Below are 15,855 nucleotides of genomic sequence, written 5' to 3'. Positions count from 1 at the left end.
CAAAATCTTGCCATTTGCAACAACATGGATGGAACTAGAGGGTATTATGCTGAGAAAAATAAGTCAATCAGAGAAAGACATGTATCATATGACTTCACTGATATGAGGAATTCTTAATCTCAGGAAACAAACTGAGGGTTGCTGGAGTGGTGAGGGGTGGGAGGCATGGGGTGGCTGGGTGATAGACATTGGGGAGGGTATGTGCTATGGTGAGCGCTGTGAATTGTGCAAGACTGATGAATCACATACCTGTACCTCTGAAACAAATAATACATTATATGTTAAAAAAAAAAAAGATAATAGGAAGGGAAAAATGAAAGGGGGAAATCAGAGGAACAGATGAACCATGAGAGACTATGGACTCTGAGAAACAAACTGAGGGTTCTAGAGGGGAGGGTGGTGGGGGGATGGGTGAGCCTGGTGATGGGTATTAAGGAGGGCACGTATTGTGGTGTATGGTGACTAACATAACATAATAAAATTAAAAAAAAAAAAAGGAGGGCACGTATTGCACGGAGCATTGGGTGTTATATGAAAACAATAAATCATGGAACACTGCATGAGATACTAATGATGTAATGTATGGTGACTAACATAATTTAAAAATAAATAAATAAAATGAGACTTGAAGGTTGATGAGGTAGTTAGCTGGAACAGGAAGAATGGCAGAAACTAAGGCATTTCAAGAAACTGAAGGCAGAATTATGGAGGATGCTAGGAAGGGGGCAGGGTGTGAGGGGGTGGAGGGTCCATGGAACCAGAAACTGGGCTACAGTAGCAGGCGGGGGCACAGGGTCAGACCAGGTGATGTCCGTAAGCCACGCTGATGAGTCTGCACCGAAGCCTGAGAGCTAACTGGAACCACTGATGGATGGGTTTTGGACAAGGGAGTGACACATTGTTAAATAAGGAGGAAGCGACTGGACCCTCCTTTCTCCTCCCTGAACAAAGGCCTATGAGTAGTACATGACTTTGGCCTCTGGTGTATGTTTTCATTCTTGAAAAATTTGGAACTAATCTGAAATTTTGCTTTTAGAAAGCAATGAATATGAGCTAGGTATAAAGCAGAATGAGGCAGTATTTTTTACCTCTTTAGATAATGTTCCAAGTAAAATTAATAAAAAATATGCCTGAGAAAACAAAAAATGTTAAAATTCCATATTCTGCGTTTTGTTTTTCTAGTGCGTTTTGAATAGTCTTTATAAGCTTGTATTGGAAAACCTTGTCTATTTCTCTTCTGATTGGTCTTTCAACCTAGAAGACAAGTCTTTCTCGTTCAAACCCAGTCCTGACATTTGCACAATGGGCATGGAAGAAGTTTCCATCGACTTCTGGCTGATCTGGACCTCTCATGTATATTTGTAAACGTACTCCTTCAGGGGTACCAGAGAAAGAAAACATGCATCTCCTTTTCTCAAAGATTACGATCTAACTGGGGGAAGGAAGACTGGATGGAAGGAGAGAGAGGCCCAAGCTGGTCCAGCAACATTCAGGCAGGTACGAAGCCACATCCCAGACTGAGAACGGGGATGCGTGTGTCTCAGCGTGAGGGCTGTGAGCATCTACAGAATGCGCATTTCTATAACTACCCCGTGTAAGACATATGCTAAAATCTGAAAGCCACCAGTAAGTGTTGCAGGGAATGAAAGAAAGGAACGAAGATTTCATTTTCCCATTGTGGAGCAGAGCCTGAAGACGGCGTGGAAGTACAGTCAGGATGTGAGTGGATGAGTCAGGGCATGGAGGAAACCACAGGCTTCCATGGCTGCTCCCTTCCCTCGGATGTGGGTGAGCTCCTCATGAAGGACACCCAGATAAAGGAAATTTTCTACTTTTAATGTTGGTGGACCCTGCTCCCAGTCTCCCAGGGAGGGTATACTTTTAACATTTACCGAGGTTAAAATGATTCGACAAAACCTCAATGCATGGGCTGTTTCTGCCCTGAGTGCACATTGCTCATCTGCTTCTTTTAAAAAATAACCAAAAAGGAGCATTCCAAACACAAAGGTAAGAAAAACAAAAAAACCTCTCTGGTTCCCATAGATTATAGTTGAACATACTTGAACACACTAGTACGATAAAGTCTGTAACTTTCTGGAATGTCCTTCATCGGGATATTTTTGTAACTCCTCGTGTAAAACCATATGTAAGCCTGCACTGAACGTTCCTTCCCCAGAACTCTCTCTTCTTTGTGAAAACTGTGTATCCAGGGCACCTGTCCTTACTTGGGCTTGAGTAAGATTCTTTTTTCTTTCTCTTTACAATTTTTAAAAAGGTTTGTCCATCTTGCACCCGCAACCTTCAGCTCAGATTCCCTTGATGAGACATAGAAAGGGGAAAGACCATGACTCTTCATTGTGAAGACCAGTGCCCATGACAGGGGGTCACCTGGATCCCAAAAGGACTTGAATTCCACTCATTACAGGTCAGTTTTGCCCAGGACACCTCCTTGCCCTCCCCCTCCGCCACCCCCAGGCCGGCCTTCCAGGGGCACGAGGGACTCAACTTGAGAACGGCTCGAGGCGCACTTGTCCCTGTGGCAAGTGTGTCCAGCAGTGGCTTGAAAACCGTGTTTCCCTCCTCTGGGGAGGAGTCATGTTCTAAAAGTATGAGGATTGCCAAAACTCTGGGATCCTCCTCCTGAGATATCAGGACGGTGCTGGAATCTGTGTTTTTGGATATCAACAAGTGTAGCTTTCTTTCAATCCTGTGGACGGCCCAGAATCCTTAGCCAGAGTGCAGCTCTATACTGCTTGCACTCAAAGAGCTCCCAGTGGTGCAAAGAGGAATAAAAGACAAAACAGAGGTTCTAAGTGCTGGGTTCAGAAGGCAGATGACTTTTGTCTGGCGTAGGAGGGGAGGCTTCCATGAGTAGGTGACGCATCCATCAGGCACCCGGCCACGTAGGGCAGTTACTGTCCTCCGTGGCCCCTTGCTCTCATATGGCAGAGGACCTGCCTCCATGCTCCTCGGCCCGACGCCTCTTCTGTTCCTCTTCATTCTTGTCCACCCTGATGTCTGCAGATTCCCTCAAATCCTGCAATTTTATTTCCAGGAGGAAACACCAGACTGATCAACTGCCACCTACTAGACAAATTCTTTTGCCAGTACTCTCAGAGGCCACGAGCCAGGCTGTAGATGCCTGGCCAGGAAAGTGGGGTCCCGCATCCCAGGGCCCAGCGACCCCTGTGTACAGACCCGTGGAGGGGTGGCTGTGGCGGACAAGAGTAGCCTGTGTCCAAGACAGGTTGTGGGCACGTCACTGTGATTCACTTCACAGCAGCAGGTGCCTGGTCATTGTGTGGGTAACCGGCTGGCACAAGACATGCAGGGGGAATGGTGGGGCGGCCACCGTAACAGGCCAGCCTAGGGGCTGATGAGGTCCTGACCCCCTGTGCCACGGCTTACACGGCGCCTTATTTCCATCCTTGGGAAAGGAAATAAGAAGTCAATGAGGGGGCGCCTGGGTGGCTCAGTCGTTAAGCGTCTGCCTTCGGCTCAGGTCACGATTCCAGGGTCCTGGGATCGAGCCCCGCATCGGGTTCCCTGCTCTGTGGGAAGCCTGCTTCTCCCTCTCCCACTCCCCCTGCTTGTGTTCCCTCTCTCACTGTGTCTCTCTCTGTCAAATAAATAAATAAAATCTTCAAAAAAAATTAAAAAAAAAAAGTCAATGAGGAAGGCATTTAGGACCACTGGGTAACCGGTGGTGGTGTGGAGAAGGGGAAGAAGGAGGAACTGTTAAAAATAACTCCAAAGCTCTGACTTTGGGTGATGATTCCAAAAGTATTTAGTAGAAATAGTAACAGGAAATTCGATCTGGTTGTGGGAAGCCGGGAGGGGCGAACGCTGCGTCGGACATTGTCACAATTCAAGATGGAAAGGGACTTAATGATCAGAATTGGTGATTTTAAAACTTTGCATTTTTCATATTAATGTGGATACCTTTCTTCAAATGAAATCGTAAATGTATAGTAAAATAAAAGTCAAACGTCCTTGTTGAGGCACTACTGGGTAGGAGGGCCCAGTCATCCCACTCAGGAGCCTCTTCCTGATTCCCCATCTCAACACGTGCCTCAGGGGGCCTCTTGGTCGGTGCGTGCAAAATGCTTGGGCAAACAGCTCCATCCTTTACAGACCATAAAACTGCTGCCCAAAGAGGCAAAGTGATTTTCCCAAGGGCACACGGCTGCTCAGCAACAGACCTAGGATGGTGACCCTGACTTCCTAATGCACAGTTCATCCATGGAAGGTGTAACGTGTGCCTGGGCGGGCGCGGGGGGAAGGCAGCCGTGTGATAGGCAGCTTCAGCCTGTCTTCACAGAAGCCCCTTGCACACAGACAAGCGATGCTTCCCGAGGGGTACGACCTGCAGGAAGCACAATGACTGCTGGGGGTGGGCTCACCTGGGGCTCGGTGGGGAAGGCAAAGCGCGAGCCCGCCGTGTGAAGAGCCAGGGGAGCAGGGGGAGGTGGGGTCAAGGAGGAATAGCAGTTGCAAAGACCCTGAGGTGGAAATGAGCTGGGTTTGTCTGAAGAGCAGAGAGGCACCCGTGTGGCTGAAGGGCAGCTAGAGTAAGAGGCGAGTGAGGTCAGAGAAGGAAACTGCATTCAGCCATGCGCCTTCTTGCTTTGTGGTCTGCTGTGCCCGCAAGACTTTGGGATAGTGAGGTTCACACACTCCACCAATGCTTGCTCCCTGCAAGAGGAGAGTGTCCTGAAGCCACACTAGACTAGGGGCATACAGCTGACCCTTGAAGGACGCAAGTTTGAACTGCATGGGTCCACTTACACATATGTATGTAAGTATGTAAATATGTATGTATGTATGTATGTATTTATTTTAGGGAGAGAGAGCGAGCTTGTGGCAGGTGTGTGAGGGAGAGAGGGGGAAGGGGCAGGAGGGAGAGAGAATCCTAAGCAAGCTCCACGCCCAGTGCGAGCGCGGCCGAGGGGCTGCATCCCACGACCTTGAGATCATGACCTGATCCAAAACCAGGAGTCCAATGCCCAACCAACTGAGCCACCCAGGCACAACCCCCCCCTTTTTTAAGGGTTGACAGCAGAAGCCACAAGGCCTTTATTCATAGCCACACACCCAGGCTCCCAGGATCTTACTAGACCATAGGAGCAGGGGTCCCCCACGCTGCCCCCTGCCCACTGGGGAGGAGAGGGGCAGGGCTGCAGGCTGCTGGGTACCTGGACTGCAGCCGAGGAGGGTGCCCAGGAGCCAGCCAGCACTGCACAGGGCACCCCAGTCCTCCTGACCCATTGGGGCTGTGCTGGGGCGCGGAGGCCCCGGACCCGCCTCCTCCAGGCGGGCACTCAGGGGTGGCGGTAGCTGCGAGGTGGGCTTAACTACACCTGCGGGCAGGGGCGCAGGGCCTCTACCCATGCGCAGCATTGCGCCCAGCCTGCCCCCGTCCTGGCTCAGCCCTGGCGGCCCTCCTATACCTGCCTGCCTTTCAGTGAATACATCTGCAGATCTGTAAATGTCTTTTCTCTTCCTTATGATTTTCTTAACTACATTTTCTTTTCTCTAGCTGACTTTATTGTAAGACTAAGGTTTATAATATGGGTAACATACAAAATACATGTTCACTGACTGCTCATATTACCCTGAGGCTTCTTGGCAACAGTAGGCTATTAAAGTTTTGGGGGAGATTCAAAAGTTACATGGAGATTTTTGTTGGGGCATGTGGGTGCCTCTAAGCCCACACTGTCCAAGGACCAGCTGTGTCTGTCTCCTCATCATCTTGCTCTGAATCTCCTGGGTCGTATTACACTTACTGGCACAGGAGCGTGATGGCAAACCAGGTCCCCCCCGCTCTGGAATAAAGGACGTTCCCTGCCACAGAAATGCAGCGTGGAGCAAGAACGTCTGGGTTATTAATTATTTGCTTTAAAACTCTTCTCTGTAATAAAATTTACTTATACTATAATTGGTTTTCTTTTTTCCTATAAATTAGTCATTCTTTAAACTACAAGTGAGTTACCAGCTCCAGCTTGTTCCAGGGCTATGTCTTCTCTGTCAAGTTTGTACTGGCTCAGCCATCATGTAATAACAGAACTCTCCCTAACTCATTGGTGTAACACCCAAGAGATGCCAATGCAGAAGTTGCAGGCTTTAAAGGAATCAGTTTCACAGGACTACTAAAAACTATAAGGTACAATGGAGTATGTCTCACTATGGAAATATGAAAGGTGATTTTCCATAAAATAAATCAGCTCTAAATGCAGTGAGCTCGCTTGCTGTGCTTTCCTTCTTCCCTATCGATTAGTAGTTACTCCTTGAGGGTAACTTGGGTTTACGTGTGGGGAAGAACAAGCTAATTCATGCACAGAGCTCCGCCCTCGGCTTGGAGAAGGTGGCAGGATGTGTGTCCCCTTCCCATGGCCTCTGCTGCAGGACTAGAGGGTCGCAGCTTCTCCCCTGCCGAGTACACACACACACACACACACACACACACACACACACACACATATAAGGTCCCACTTCTATGCTCTGTCATTTGTGCCCAATTTGGGGCAGACACATTTCCCCAGCGTCCTGTGGGCACAGCAGTTGAGAGCAGGATAACGAGTTGTAAACAGCACCGTCCTCCTCTCCCCAGAGACCCTCATGTTCTCCCATACCCTCTCCTCTTTCCCTCATCCCCTGTAACTCCCAAGTCCTGTGGGCAAGCCTCTCTTCCAGGCCAGGGGGCAGCACCTCATATACAAGGGTCTTTCTGAGTCAGAAGTCCAGGAACCTGGGAAGCTTTGTAGTCAGTATGACTCTCTGAACAGAATGACTGACTGCCAGATCCATTCAAGGCCATACAACTGGCCTGGGCTGAAAATGATGTTATCTAGTCACCAACTCACCATAACTCAGGCTGCAAGGACCACCCCCCATTGGGGACCATCCTCCATGGGGACCACCCTCCATGAGGACCACCACCCATGTTGACCACCCCCTATGGGGACCACCCTCCATGAGGACCACCACCCATGTTGACCACCCCCTATGGGAACCACCCCCCATGGGGACCATCACCCATAGGGGCCATCCCCATGGGGACCACCCCCCATGGGGACCACCCCCCATGGGAACCACCCCCTATGGGGACCACCCTCCACGGAGACTACCACCCATGGGGACCATCCCCCATGGGGACCATCACCCGCGGGGACCATCCCCCATGGGGATCATACCCACGGGGACCACCTCCCATGGGGACCATCCTTCATGGGACTACCCCCCATGGGGACCACCCTCCATGGGGACTACCACCCATGGGGACCATCACCCATAGGTATCACCCTCCATGGGGACTACCACCCATGGGGACCATCATCCATGGGGACCACCCCCCCATGGGGACCACCCTCCATGGGGACTACCATCCATGGGCACCATCACCCATGGGGACTACCCTCCATGGGGACCACCACCCATGGGAGGACTCCTTTGAAGTTGCTGTTGTTTGTTGCAGATAAGGATTGAAACTGCTCAGTGCCACAGTGAGAAAATTAGCACCTGTCTTTACCTGTTCTAATTCAGTGATTGTCTGGATTGTCTCCTGTCTTACAGAACTAGACCACCCCAGAGAGCAGCTACTTCAGGAATCACTGGGACTTTGGCGCTTTCACGGAGGGTGAAAGCGGAGGGCCAGCCAATTTCAGGGGCCCACCGTTTTCCAGACTACTCTACCCTCAACCACCAATGATGTTCCCAGTGGTCAGGGACTTTTAAATATTCACCCACTCTGCCGTGAAGGGGTGTTTAGTCCCTGTTTGTAAAAATAACCTGGTATTTTATAACTCTCACCTGCATTATCAATTCAAATGACTAATGATGTTTCTGGCACCTTTTACTTAAACTTCTTAAAACTTCTTGCTTGGATGGCTTGGCCCAGTTTTACACTAAACCTCATTTCAGTTCTTTTCTGAGAATTATACCAGCAACACCTCAGGAAAGAGCAATAGTCTGCTATATACACAAAATGACTGTGTCATGAAGAGGAAGCAATAGACGAAACTCTCAAGGCTAAATTTGACTCCAAGAAACCTGGGTGATGGTCTTATCGTCAGTCGTGTCCCTGTCTCCCAGAGCTTTGACTATGGGAACTAGTCTCGAGGGCATAGACCAAGGGCCTTCCCAAGCTTGACTCAATTCTGATGATCGTGATTTCATGTCTGGTAACAGGCATTCAACGGGTGTAAAACACACTGCCACACGGCGTGTTTTTGCCCCCAGGACCAAAGTCTTAGTTCTTCTAAGTAGAGAATCATCAATGATTATTCTGCCAAAGGAAACACCTTAATGTATCTTCTTCCTTTTCCCAAGGAGGTGGAATTCAGGAACTGATGGCCCCAGCTGTCAGTTCAGGCTGGAGATGGGCAAAGAGATGGGCCAGGACATCCTGCAAGCAGCGTGAGACAGGCCTCTAATGCTGGACCCGAAGGGCGAGACCATGTGAGTGTGCCGTCCATGGAATGACTACATCTACTCCCTATGGTTTTAAAACAATGAGATTTAGACTCAGAGGATTTGGTGTGCTCGGCTATGGTATGAATGCTCAAAGGTGATTCAGTTACTGATGCTGAAATAAAGTCAGGCACGTGGTTGGAAAATAGGACCATGTGTGTTTCAGCTGACAGAGTCACATGGCATGGCATGGTTGTGCGGTGTGAGTGTGGGAGGAAATGGGTTTAGGATGCCAACATTCCCGTTCGTGCCCGTCCTGAGGATACAGCAGGATTTTAGGCTCTGCTGGGCTATGCCCCAGAGCACGGTGCCTCTGTCATCCCACCTCATCCTCACCTTTCCTCAGGAGAAATCCTTGATGACTGGCTAATCTTCCTTACAACTGAGAAGCCACTGGGTCTTTCCCCTAGGGAATATCTAGGAAATGCAGGTAACATTTGAAACTAGCCTAAAAAAGACATCTCCTAAAGGAAAACTTTCTTCTAATAAGCCTTAAGAGGTATTTCACAAATAATAAAAAATCCGTATTGGGTACTCTTTCCTTGTTTCTAAGCTCATGAATTCCTGTGCTAATCCCTGCTCTTGGTACGGATAGTATAGGGTTGACCAGATGGTCTTTCCCACTGTAGGAAGAGGCCTCACTTCGCCTAGAACTGGAAAGAGGCAGGACTCATTAACTGTGAAGAAGTGGATGATGGAGTTTTTGTTGTTGATTCTGTAGTGCTCCTTCTTGGAAGTTTTAAGACAGAATTACATACCCTCAAGAAGCAGGACAGATATAGAAGCACTTAGTCATTGGACTAAACTGAAGGGAAGTGGCCTACGGATTGTGTGAGTAGGAAGTGTGGAGGACTTACAACTGTGAACTGACAGAGTGACCTCAGCTTCTGGTCTGAGGACACGCTGCATGTCACCCCCCACCCCTACCAGCCTCTTCTGCACTGCCCTATAGCGGCTGTTATTTGACCCAGCTACATGCCCAGGAGTCTACGATAAATGCTACACATGCATTATTTCAGTTTGCTATGTGGATTCAGATCCCCAGCCTTCCACACACCAGCTGTGTGACTTAGGACAAGGTTCTTAGTCTCTCTGTGCTTGGTTGTTCACATAAAGGAGGCATGAAAATAGAACTTTTGTGACAATAAGTAAATTAACACATGTAAAACACTTAAACAGTTGTGGGACCCAGGAGAGCATGTATGTTACTGTTATCATGTCTGTCATTTTAGATGAGATGAGGTTTGTCATCAAGACCCAGAGAGGCTGAGTCTCTCTGTGGGTGGCTCGCCAGCATCCCGGGGGCAGGTTAGGTGCTGCCCTGAGGCACCGTGTTCTACCAATGGTGACTTGTGCATATTATACTCTCAGCTCTGACCTCGGGGGCAGCCTCCCCACCACCCGCTGATGCTCCCCAGGATGGACACTTCACACACAGACCGCTGCGCTCTGTGGATTCCTCCCACAGCCCCTCCACGTTCTGTACCTTGAAGGGAGATTGCAAAGGGTTGGTGAGCTGGAGCGATGGAAGGACACAGGACGGGGGCGCTGAGGGTTCTCACAAGGTCGGGGCTAGATTTGGCATACAGTGAAGACAAAAGGTGGCTAACAGATACAGAGAAAATGGAAGGATGGACAGTACCGCACATGGAGGGTCCCCGTTGCTCTCCTCTGTCTTCCAAGGTGCAGGGGTGTGGCCGGCCGACGTCCACTCCTTCCTGCTCTGTGTCCTTGGCAGCTGCTTGCACGGGGGGCTACTGAGTACAGGAAATGCAGCTATAATCATAATTGAGATTTGCTGTAAGTATAAAATACATACTGGATTCCAAAGACTTCGTACAAAAAACAATGTAAAGTATCTCTGTATTAATTTTTCCAAAATCTTAATATTTGAAATACTGATATTTTAGATATATTGAGTGAAATAAAATATATTAAAGCTTATTTTACCTGTTTTTTTTCTAATTTGTTTAATGAGGCTTCTATAAAATTTAAAATTACATATGTGAATTGTGTTCTATCTCTGTTGCACAGGTTTGCTCTAGATCACAGGTCCCCTGAATTCCCGGCTGCCAAGGCTGGGATGGGCCTCCTTCACTGGCTGATCTACCAAGGATGGACCCCTCAATGATGGGCTAATCCCTAGTGGTGGCCCAGGGGCTACAGGATACGGTGGGTGTGGATGGTCTACAGGTCTGGGTGTCCCTACGTATGTGTTGGGGTCTCCTGAATTGCCAAACAAAGCCAGAGAGAGGAAGAGAAGAAGAATCTGCTAGAAAGAGGGGCCTCAGAGATGTCGGGGACAGGCACAGGCTCTGGGTAAAGGTGGTCTGGAGGGGATCCCAGAACTGGTATATTCTAGGAGGTGACGCTGACAGAGCTGGAAGGAGCAGAGGTTGTGACCGGCTTTGTGCTGACACTATCCAGAGTGGGGCCCCCAGGAGGGGGCCTGGTGCCCAAGTGCTGTGCAGGTGTAGGTCTGTGTAGCTGGCAGCTCTTTTCTTCATGAAGAAGCCAGCTTGACCGCTGAGAGCAAGAGGGGGAAGAAAAATTTAAGACATTCAGGATAGACCAAACTGAACTGCAATAGACGTATGTATTTTTCTCAGTATTTACGTCTTCACCGAAGGAAAAGGCCAGCCCCTCATTAGCAAGTAGGGGGCCCCAGCCTCTGGGTTGAGGCAAGGACCCGACCTTGAGTTTCCCAAGATCTGGCAAAAAGAAAGCAGAATGCACTGGACACAGAGCATTAAAAAGTAGGGACTCTTGTACGGGAAATAAAGAGGGGTATGGTTTGTAGCAAAAGTAGGGACTCCAACTCAAGAAAAACACAGAAACAGATATAGTTGTCAAAGTTGGAGGCAAAGCCAAAGCTGTTCTGGCAGAGAAAATATTTCGCTGAGTCCCAGGCATTGAGCTGGGGCTCCCTCAATCGCTCCTGACCAAGGTCAGTGGGGATCAAGCGGCCTCAGACGTGGGGAGAGGATGAGCCATGAAGGTGGAGAATGTGGCAGAGCCCGGCAATTAACCAAGGTCAGAGAGACAGACGCAGCTCCCCGTGTACCATCACACTAGTGATCTCCTTTTAGAAGAAGTGAGTATATTTCACAACCCTTGATAAGCAATGGGTGTCTCAACCCACTGTGCCCTGGCCTGTGGAAGGCAGGGGAACTGGCAAGCCAGAAGGAGAAAGGTGGGATGATTCCCATGGACCAACCTCCAACATTACTGTATGATCTTGGAGAGATCATTTCTTCTCTCTTGGCCTCACATTGTTATTTGTAAAATGAAAGACCTGAATCCAATGATCTAACTGGTTCCTAATTTTTTTTTTTTCATTTTCAGTAAACAGAGGACATACAATACTGTCATGTCTCCCCACCCCCAAATTGGCTGCATTGGAAGATTTCAGGAAATGTTTTGAACTTCAGTGTAAATGTCAAGCAGAAGCATGGTACATATACATAGTGTATAATGCAGTTCCAGTAAAACTGCTCTGACTTACTCATTTTCCAGCAAATCCCACATAATTTGAGTCATTTTGTTGTTCAAATACCCTGCCTCCATTACTGTTATGGTACAATACCACCCAGCATTTCACTTCCCCATTGCCTGGCTTCCTTGGCCTTTATTTTATGCTGCTGTTGCTCAAACCATGAACCTGTTCAGATGTGCCCTACGAAATCAGCAGTAAACTACTTAGCAGGGAACCTTACTTAGAAGAGATAAAGCCTGATGAGTGCACTCAGAAAAGCGAGCACATGGCTGCAGGCATAGATGGTTCCGTGAGCCAGTCCTCTCTCTGCTCAGCTTGAAATGATCCAAACCAGAGCTTTCCAGAAACAGAGCCAACATAAGCGTACACACTGTTCCCCACATGCTCAGAGGTACTTAGAGCTCTCAGAATCCTGCTTCCCTTGCACTGCTTTGCAAACAAAGGCACAAGCCATGGGGTACTCATCAAGTGAGGCATAGGCTGGCTCAAGTACACAACCCAGAAAGGCCATGCCTTTAACCACAAACAGTAAGTCCTTGTCAGTTAGGATTGGAAGGGTCCCCTAAACTGCTTTGTCTGTGACCAGTACTGGGCTTTTAGGGCTCAGCATATTCAAGCAAAGGTAAGGTTGTCAAGTAAAGGAATTTTGCCGGAATATGTAAATACTAAAAAAACAAACCAAAACACACTTGTAGTTACTGATTGCAAATGTTTTTGGCACAGGAGGCAGGGACATCGACGAGGATGCATGGATTACGTCCTTTAAGCCAACGTGAAGCTAGAAACATGGGAACGGTAAGATCTTCACTTCTAAAGAACTGTTAAGGTCTAGCAGGTGGGTTCTGATTCACACGAGCCCAGTTCCAGGACAACCAAGACTTAAGAGACTCACAGATTGGCGGGATATCACGTACGCCGTGATTGTTTCTTGCTCAGCTGATGTGTGGTGCCATTTTTTGACTGATTCTAGAATGGGTTATAATGAACTTGAAATACATGGAAGAGAAATTTTTCTTCTCTCGGTACATAATGTTGGGGCATGATGTTGCCTTTCAGGTTAAATAAGAGCGCTTTATGAGCAGGGAGGAATTCGAGATCAGCATTCGGCACACTCCAGAATATCAGGTATAAATAGTCCCCCAAAATTAGCAAAACTAAGTCATGTGAGAGAAAGAAACTTTGGAAACCTTAAGCATTCTCTTCCCCTAAGAGGTGAGTGTCCCAAGTAATAGGCCCAGGAGTTTGGGGGTTTCTTCCCTCTTGCTGTCAGTCGGTTTGGTTCCTCTCTAGAGGGCAGCTCTGTGCTCCGTGCACATTGTGTAGTTTGTGGTTCGTGTTCAAGTCTGTCCCCCAGGGGCCTGTGATGACTCACAAGCTCTGGCTCCACTGGGCTTGCCGCAGTCTTGGTGGTCTGGCAGGACATGTGGTTCTGACTCCCATCTCTGAGAAGGAAACTTCACAGTTGAGGGGTGAGTGACAGGGACACAAACCTTATTCGAAACTCAATGGCATCATGTCAGGAATGAAACCATCGGTGATTTGGCCAAGTTCCTTATCCTACACTAAACAAGAAAGCCCTAGTTGTGCGATTTAATCAAATGATCTGACCATTTCATCATTTTCAAAAGAGTATAGCCAGTGCCACCTAGCGCAACTATTGTCAATTTCACAGTTGTACGAAGAATCCTTAAAATCTGGCTATTTCCTGTGACTGGGACTTAGATTTGGTTGCTAGGCACAGTGGCTGTCTCTTTCTGTGAGATACTGCTCTGTATGTTTCGGCGTTTTTATTCTGACGTGAGGATGTGCAGATCCAGAACACTATTTTTTTTATTATGTCAGTCACCATACAGTACATCATTAGTTTTTGATGTAGAGTTCCATGATTCATTGTTTGATGTAACACCCCGTGCTCACTGCGGTACTATTTTTAATTTGACATGAAAATTCTCCCAGGACAATTTCAGGGGCAAACTGTGTCACCCCAGCATGGGATCTTGTCAGTTGCTCCTAGTCCAAATGCGTCTGGACTACAGATTCACTCTGTGAGGTTTTCCAAACTTTTCACCCCAGTGCAGACTGTTCCTAGGTGATCTTCCAGTTGAGCAAGGTTGGACATTAGCTCTTATATGTACTCCAACATTTGTGGACATAGTATCACTTCTCAAGATAAAGTCATTTGGTTTCCTCATGTCCTTCATGAACATCTGTGTGAATGGGCACTCTGTATTTGAGCTAACAGATGTTATAGCAGATCCTATGAGGACCAGGTGCTCATCTCATAATGAGATTTCCTTAAATATGACTCTCACCCTCATTGGTGAGTTCCAAATAGACATTTGGTATAATTTGAATTTGATGTTCTGGCCACAACAGAAGGGACACTGATCCAGGTAACATCAATCAAATTGAGTATTTGAAACTGAGACTGCAGCAGAGACGGGAGTTGGGAAATAATTCTTATCTACCTATCATCTATCTATCGAAGAGAGACCATGCAAGCAAATGAAGTTTTTTCTGAAATCATGTTAAGCATCTTTTTAAAAATGAGAAAGAAAGAAAGAAAATAATTTTCTATGTTCAGATATGTTTGGGAAATCTTGTTCACAAGATTCTTTGCCACAGGACTATTTGTAGCCTTTAATACACTAGCACGTACTATGAATCTTCTGGAAAAGGGTGTAGAACACCATGCTCCTAGATCTTGCCAGGAAGCTTTGAGCCCCAGCAACACCCATATCATTTCTCAGAAGTGCTGCAAAGAATGCTTCTTTGTTTTATTTTTTAATTTTAAATTTTAAATTTTGTTAATATACAGTGCAATATTGATTTCTGGAATAGAATTCAGTGATTCATCATGTACATACAACACCCAGTGCTCATACCAACAGGTGCCTCCTTAATGCCCATGACCCACCCACCTTGCTCCATGAACACTTGGTTTGTTCTCTATCATTAAGAGTCTCTTATTGTTTGTTTCTCTATCTCCTTTTTTCCCCTTGCCATATGTTCATCTGTTTTCTTTCTTAAATTCCACATTTGAGTATTCCACATGAGTATTTGTCTTTCTCCAACTGACTTATTTCACTTAGCATAATACTCTTTAGTTCCATCCACGTCATCGCAAATGGTAAGATTTCATTCTTTTTGGTGGCTGAGTAATATTCCATTGTCTATATATACCACATCTTCTTTATCCATTCATATGTCAATGGACATTTGGGCTCTCTCCATAACTTGTTGATAATGCTGCTATAAACATCAGGGTGCTTGTGCCCCTTTAAATCAGTATCTTTGTATCCTTTGGGTAAATACCTAGTAGTGAAATTGTTGGATCATACAGTAGTTCTATTTTTAACTTTTTGAGGAACTCCATACTGTTTTCCAGCATGACTGCACCAGTTTGCATTCCCACCAATATAAGAGGTTCCCCTTTCTCCACATGCTCACAACACCTGTTTTTTCTTGTGTCAGTAATTTTCGCCATTCTGACAGGTGTGAGGTGGTATCTCATTGTGGTTTTGATTTGCATTTCCCTGATGATGAGTGATGTTGAGCATTTTTCAAGTGTCTACTGGCCATCTGTATGCTTTCTTTGGGAAAGTGTCTATTCACATCTTCTGCCCATTTCTTAACTAAATTATTTGTTCTTGGGGTATTGAGTTTGGTAAGTTCTTTATAGATTTTGGATACTAACCCTTTATCAGATGGGTCATTTGCAAATATATTCTCCCATTCCATAGACTGCCTTTTAGTTTTGTTGATTGTTTCCTTTACTGTGCAAAAGCTTATTATCTTGATGAAGTCCCAATAGTTCATTTTTGCTTTTTTTTTTTTTTTTCCATTGCCTTACAGAGTCATGTCTAATAAGAAGTTGCTGCGGCTGAAGT

The 15,855-nt window shown here is 46.9% G+C and overlaps 1 protein-coding gene across 1 annotated transcript in view; it reads right to left on the bottom strand.

Annotated features, from left to right (window-relative positions):
- Positions 1-10,270, bottom strand: part of LOC102734896 (macrophage metalloelastase) — a 54,800-nt gene extending 44,530 nt beyond the window's left edge. Inside the window, exon 1 of the mRNA XM_031036741.2 lies at positions 10,112-10,270. Within this exon, the coding sequence (XP_030892601.2) occupies positions 10,112-10,255 (144 nt within the window). The 5' untranslated portion in view covers positions 10,256-10,270. The remainder of the gene's footprint in view (positions 1-10,111) is intronic.
- Between the last annotated feature and the right edge of the window lie 5,585 nt (positions 10,271-15,855).

Source organism: Leptonychotes weddellii, chromosome 11 (genome assembly GCF_054177405.1).
Source record: "Leptonychotes weddellii isolate Sample4059 chromosome 11, ASM5417740v2, whole genome shotgun sequence".
Lineage (NCBI taxonomy): Eukaryota > Metazoa > Chordata > Mammalia > Carnivora > Phocidae > Leptonychotes > Leptonychotes weddellii.
The sequence above is the reverse complement of the archived record's forward strand: the minus strand, read 5'-3'. Positions and strand labels throughout refer to the sequence as shown.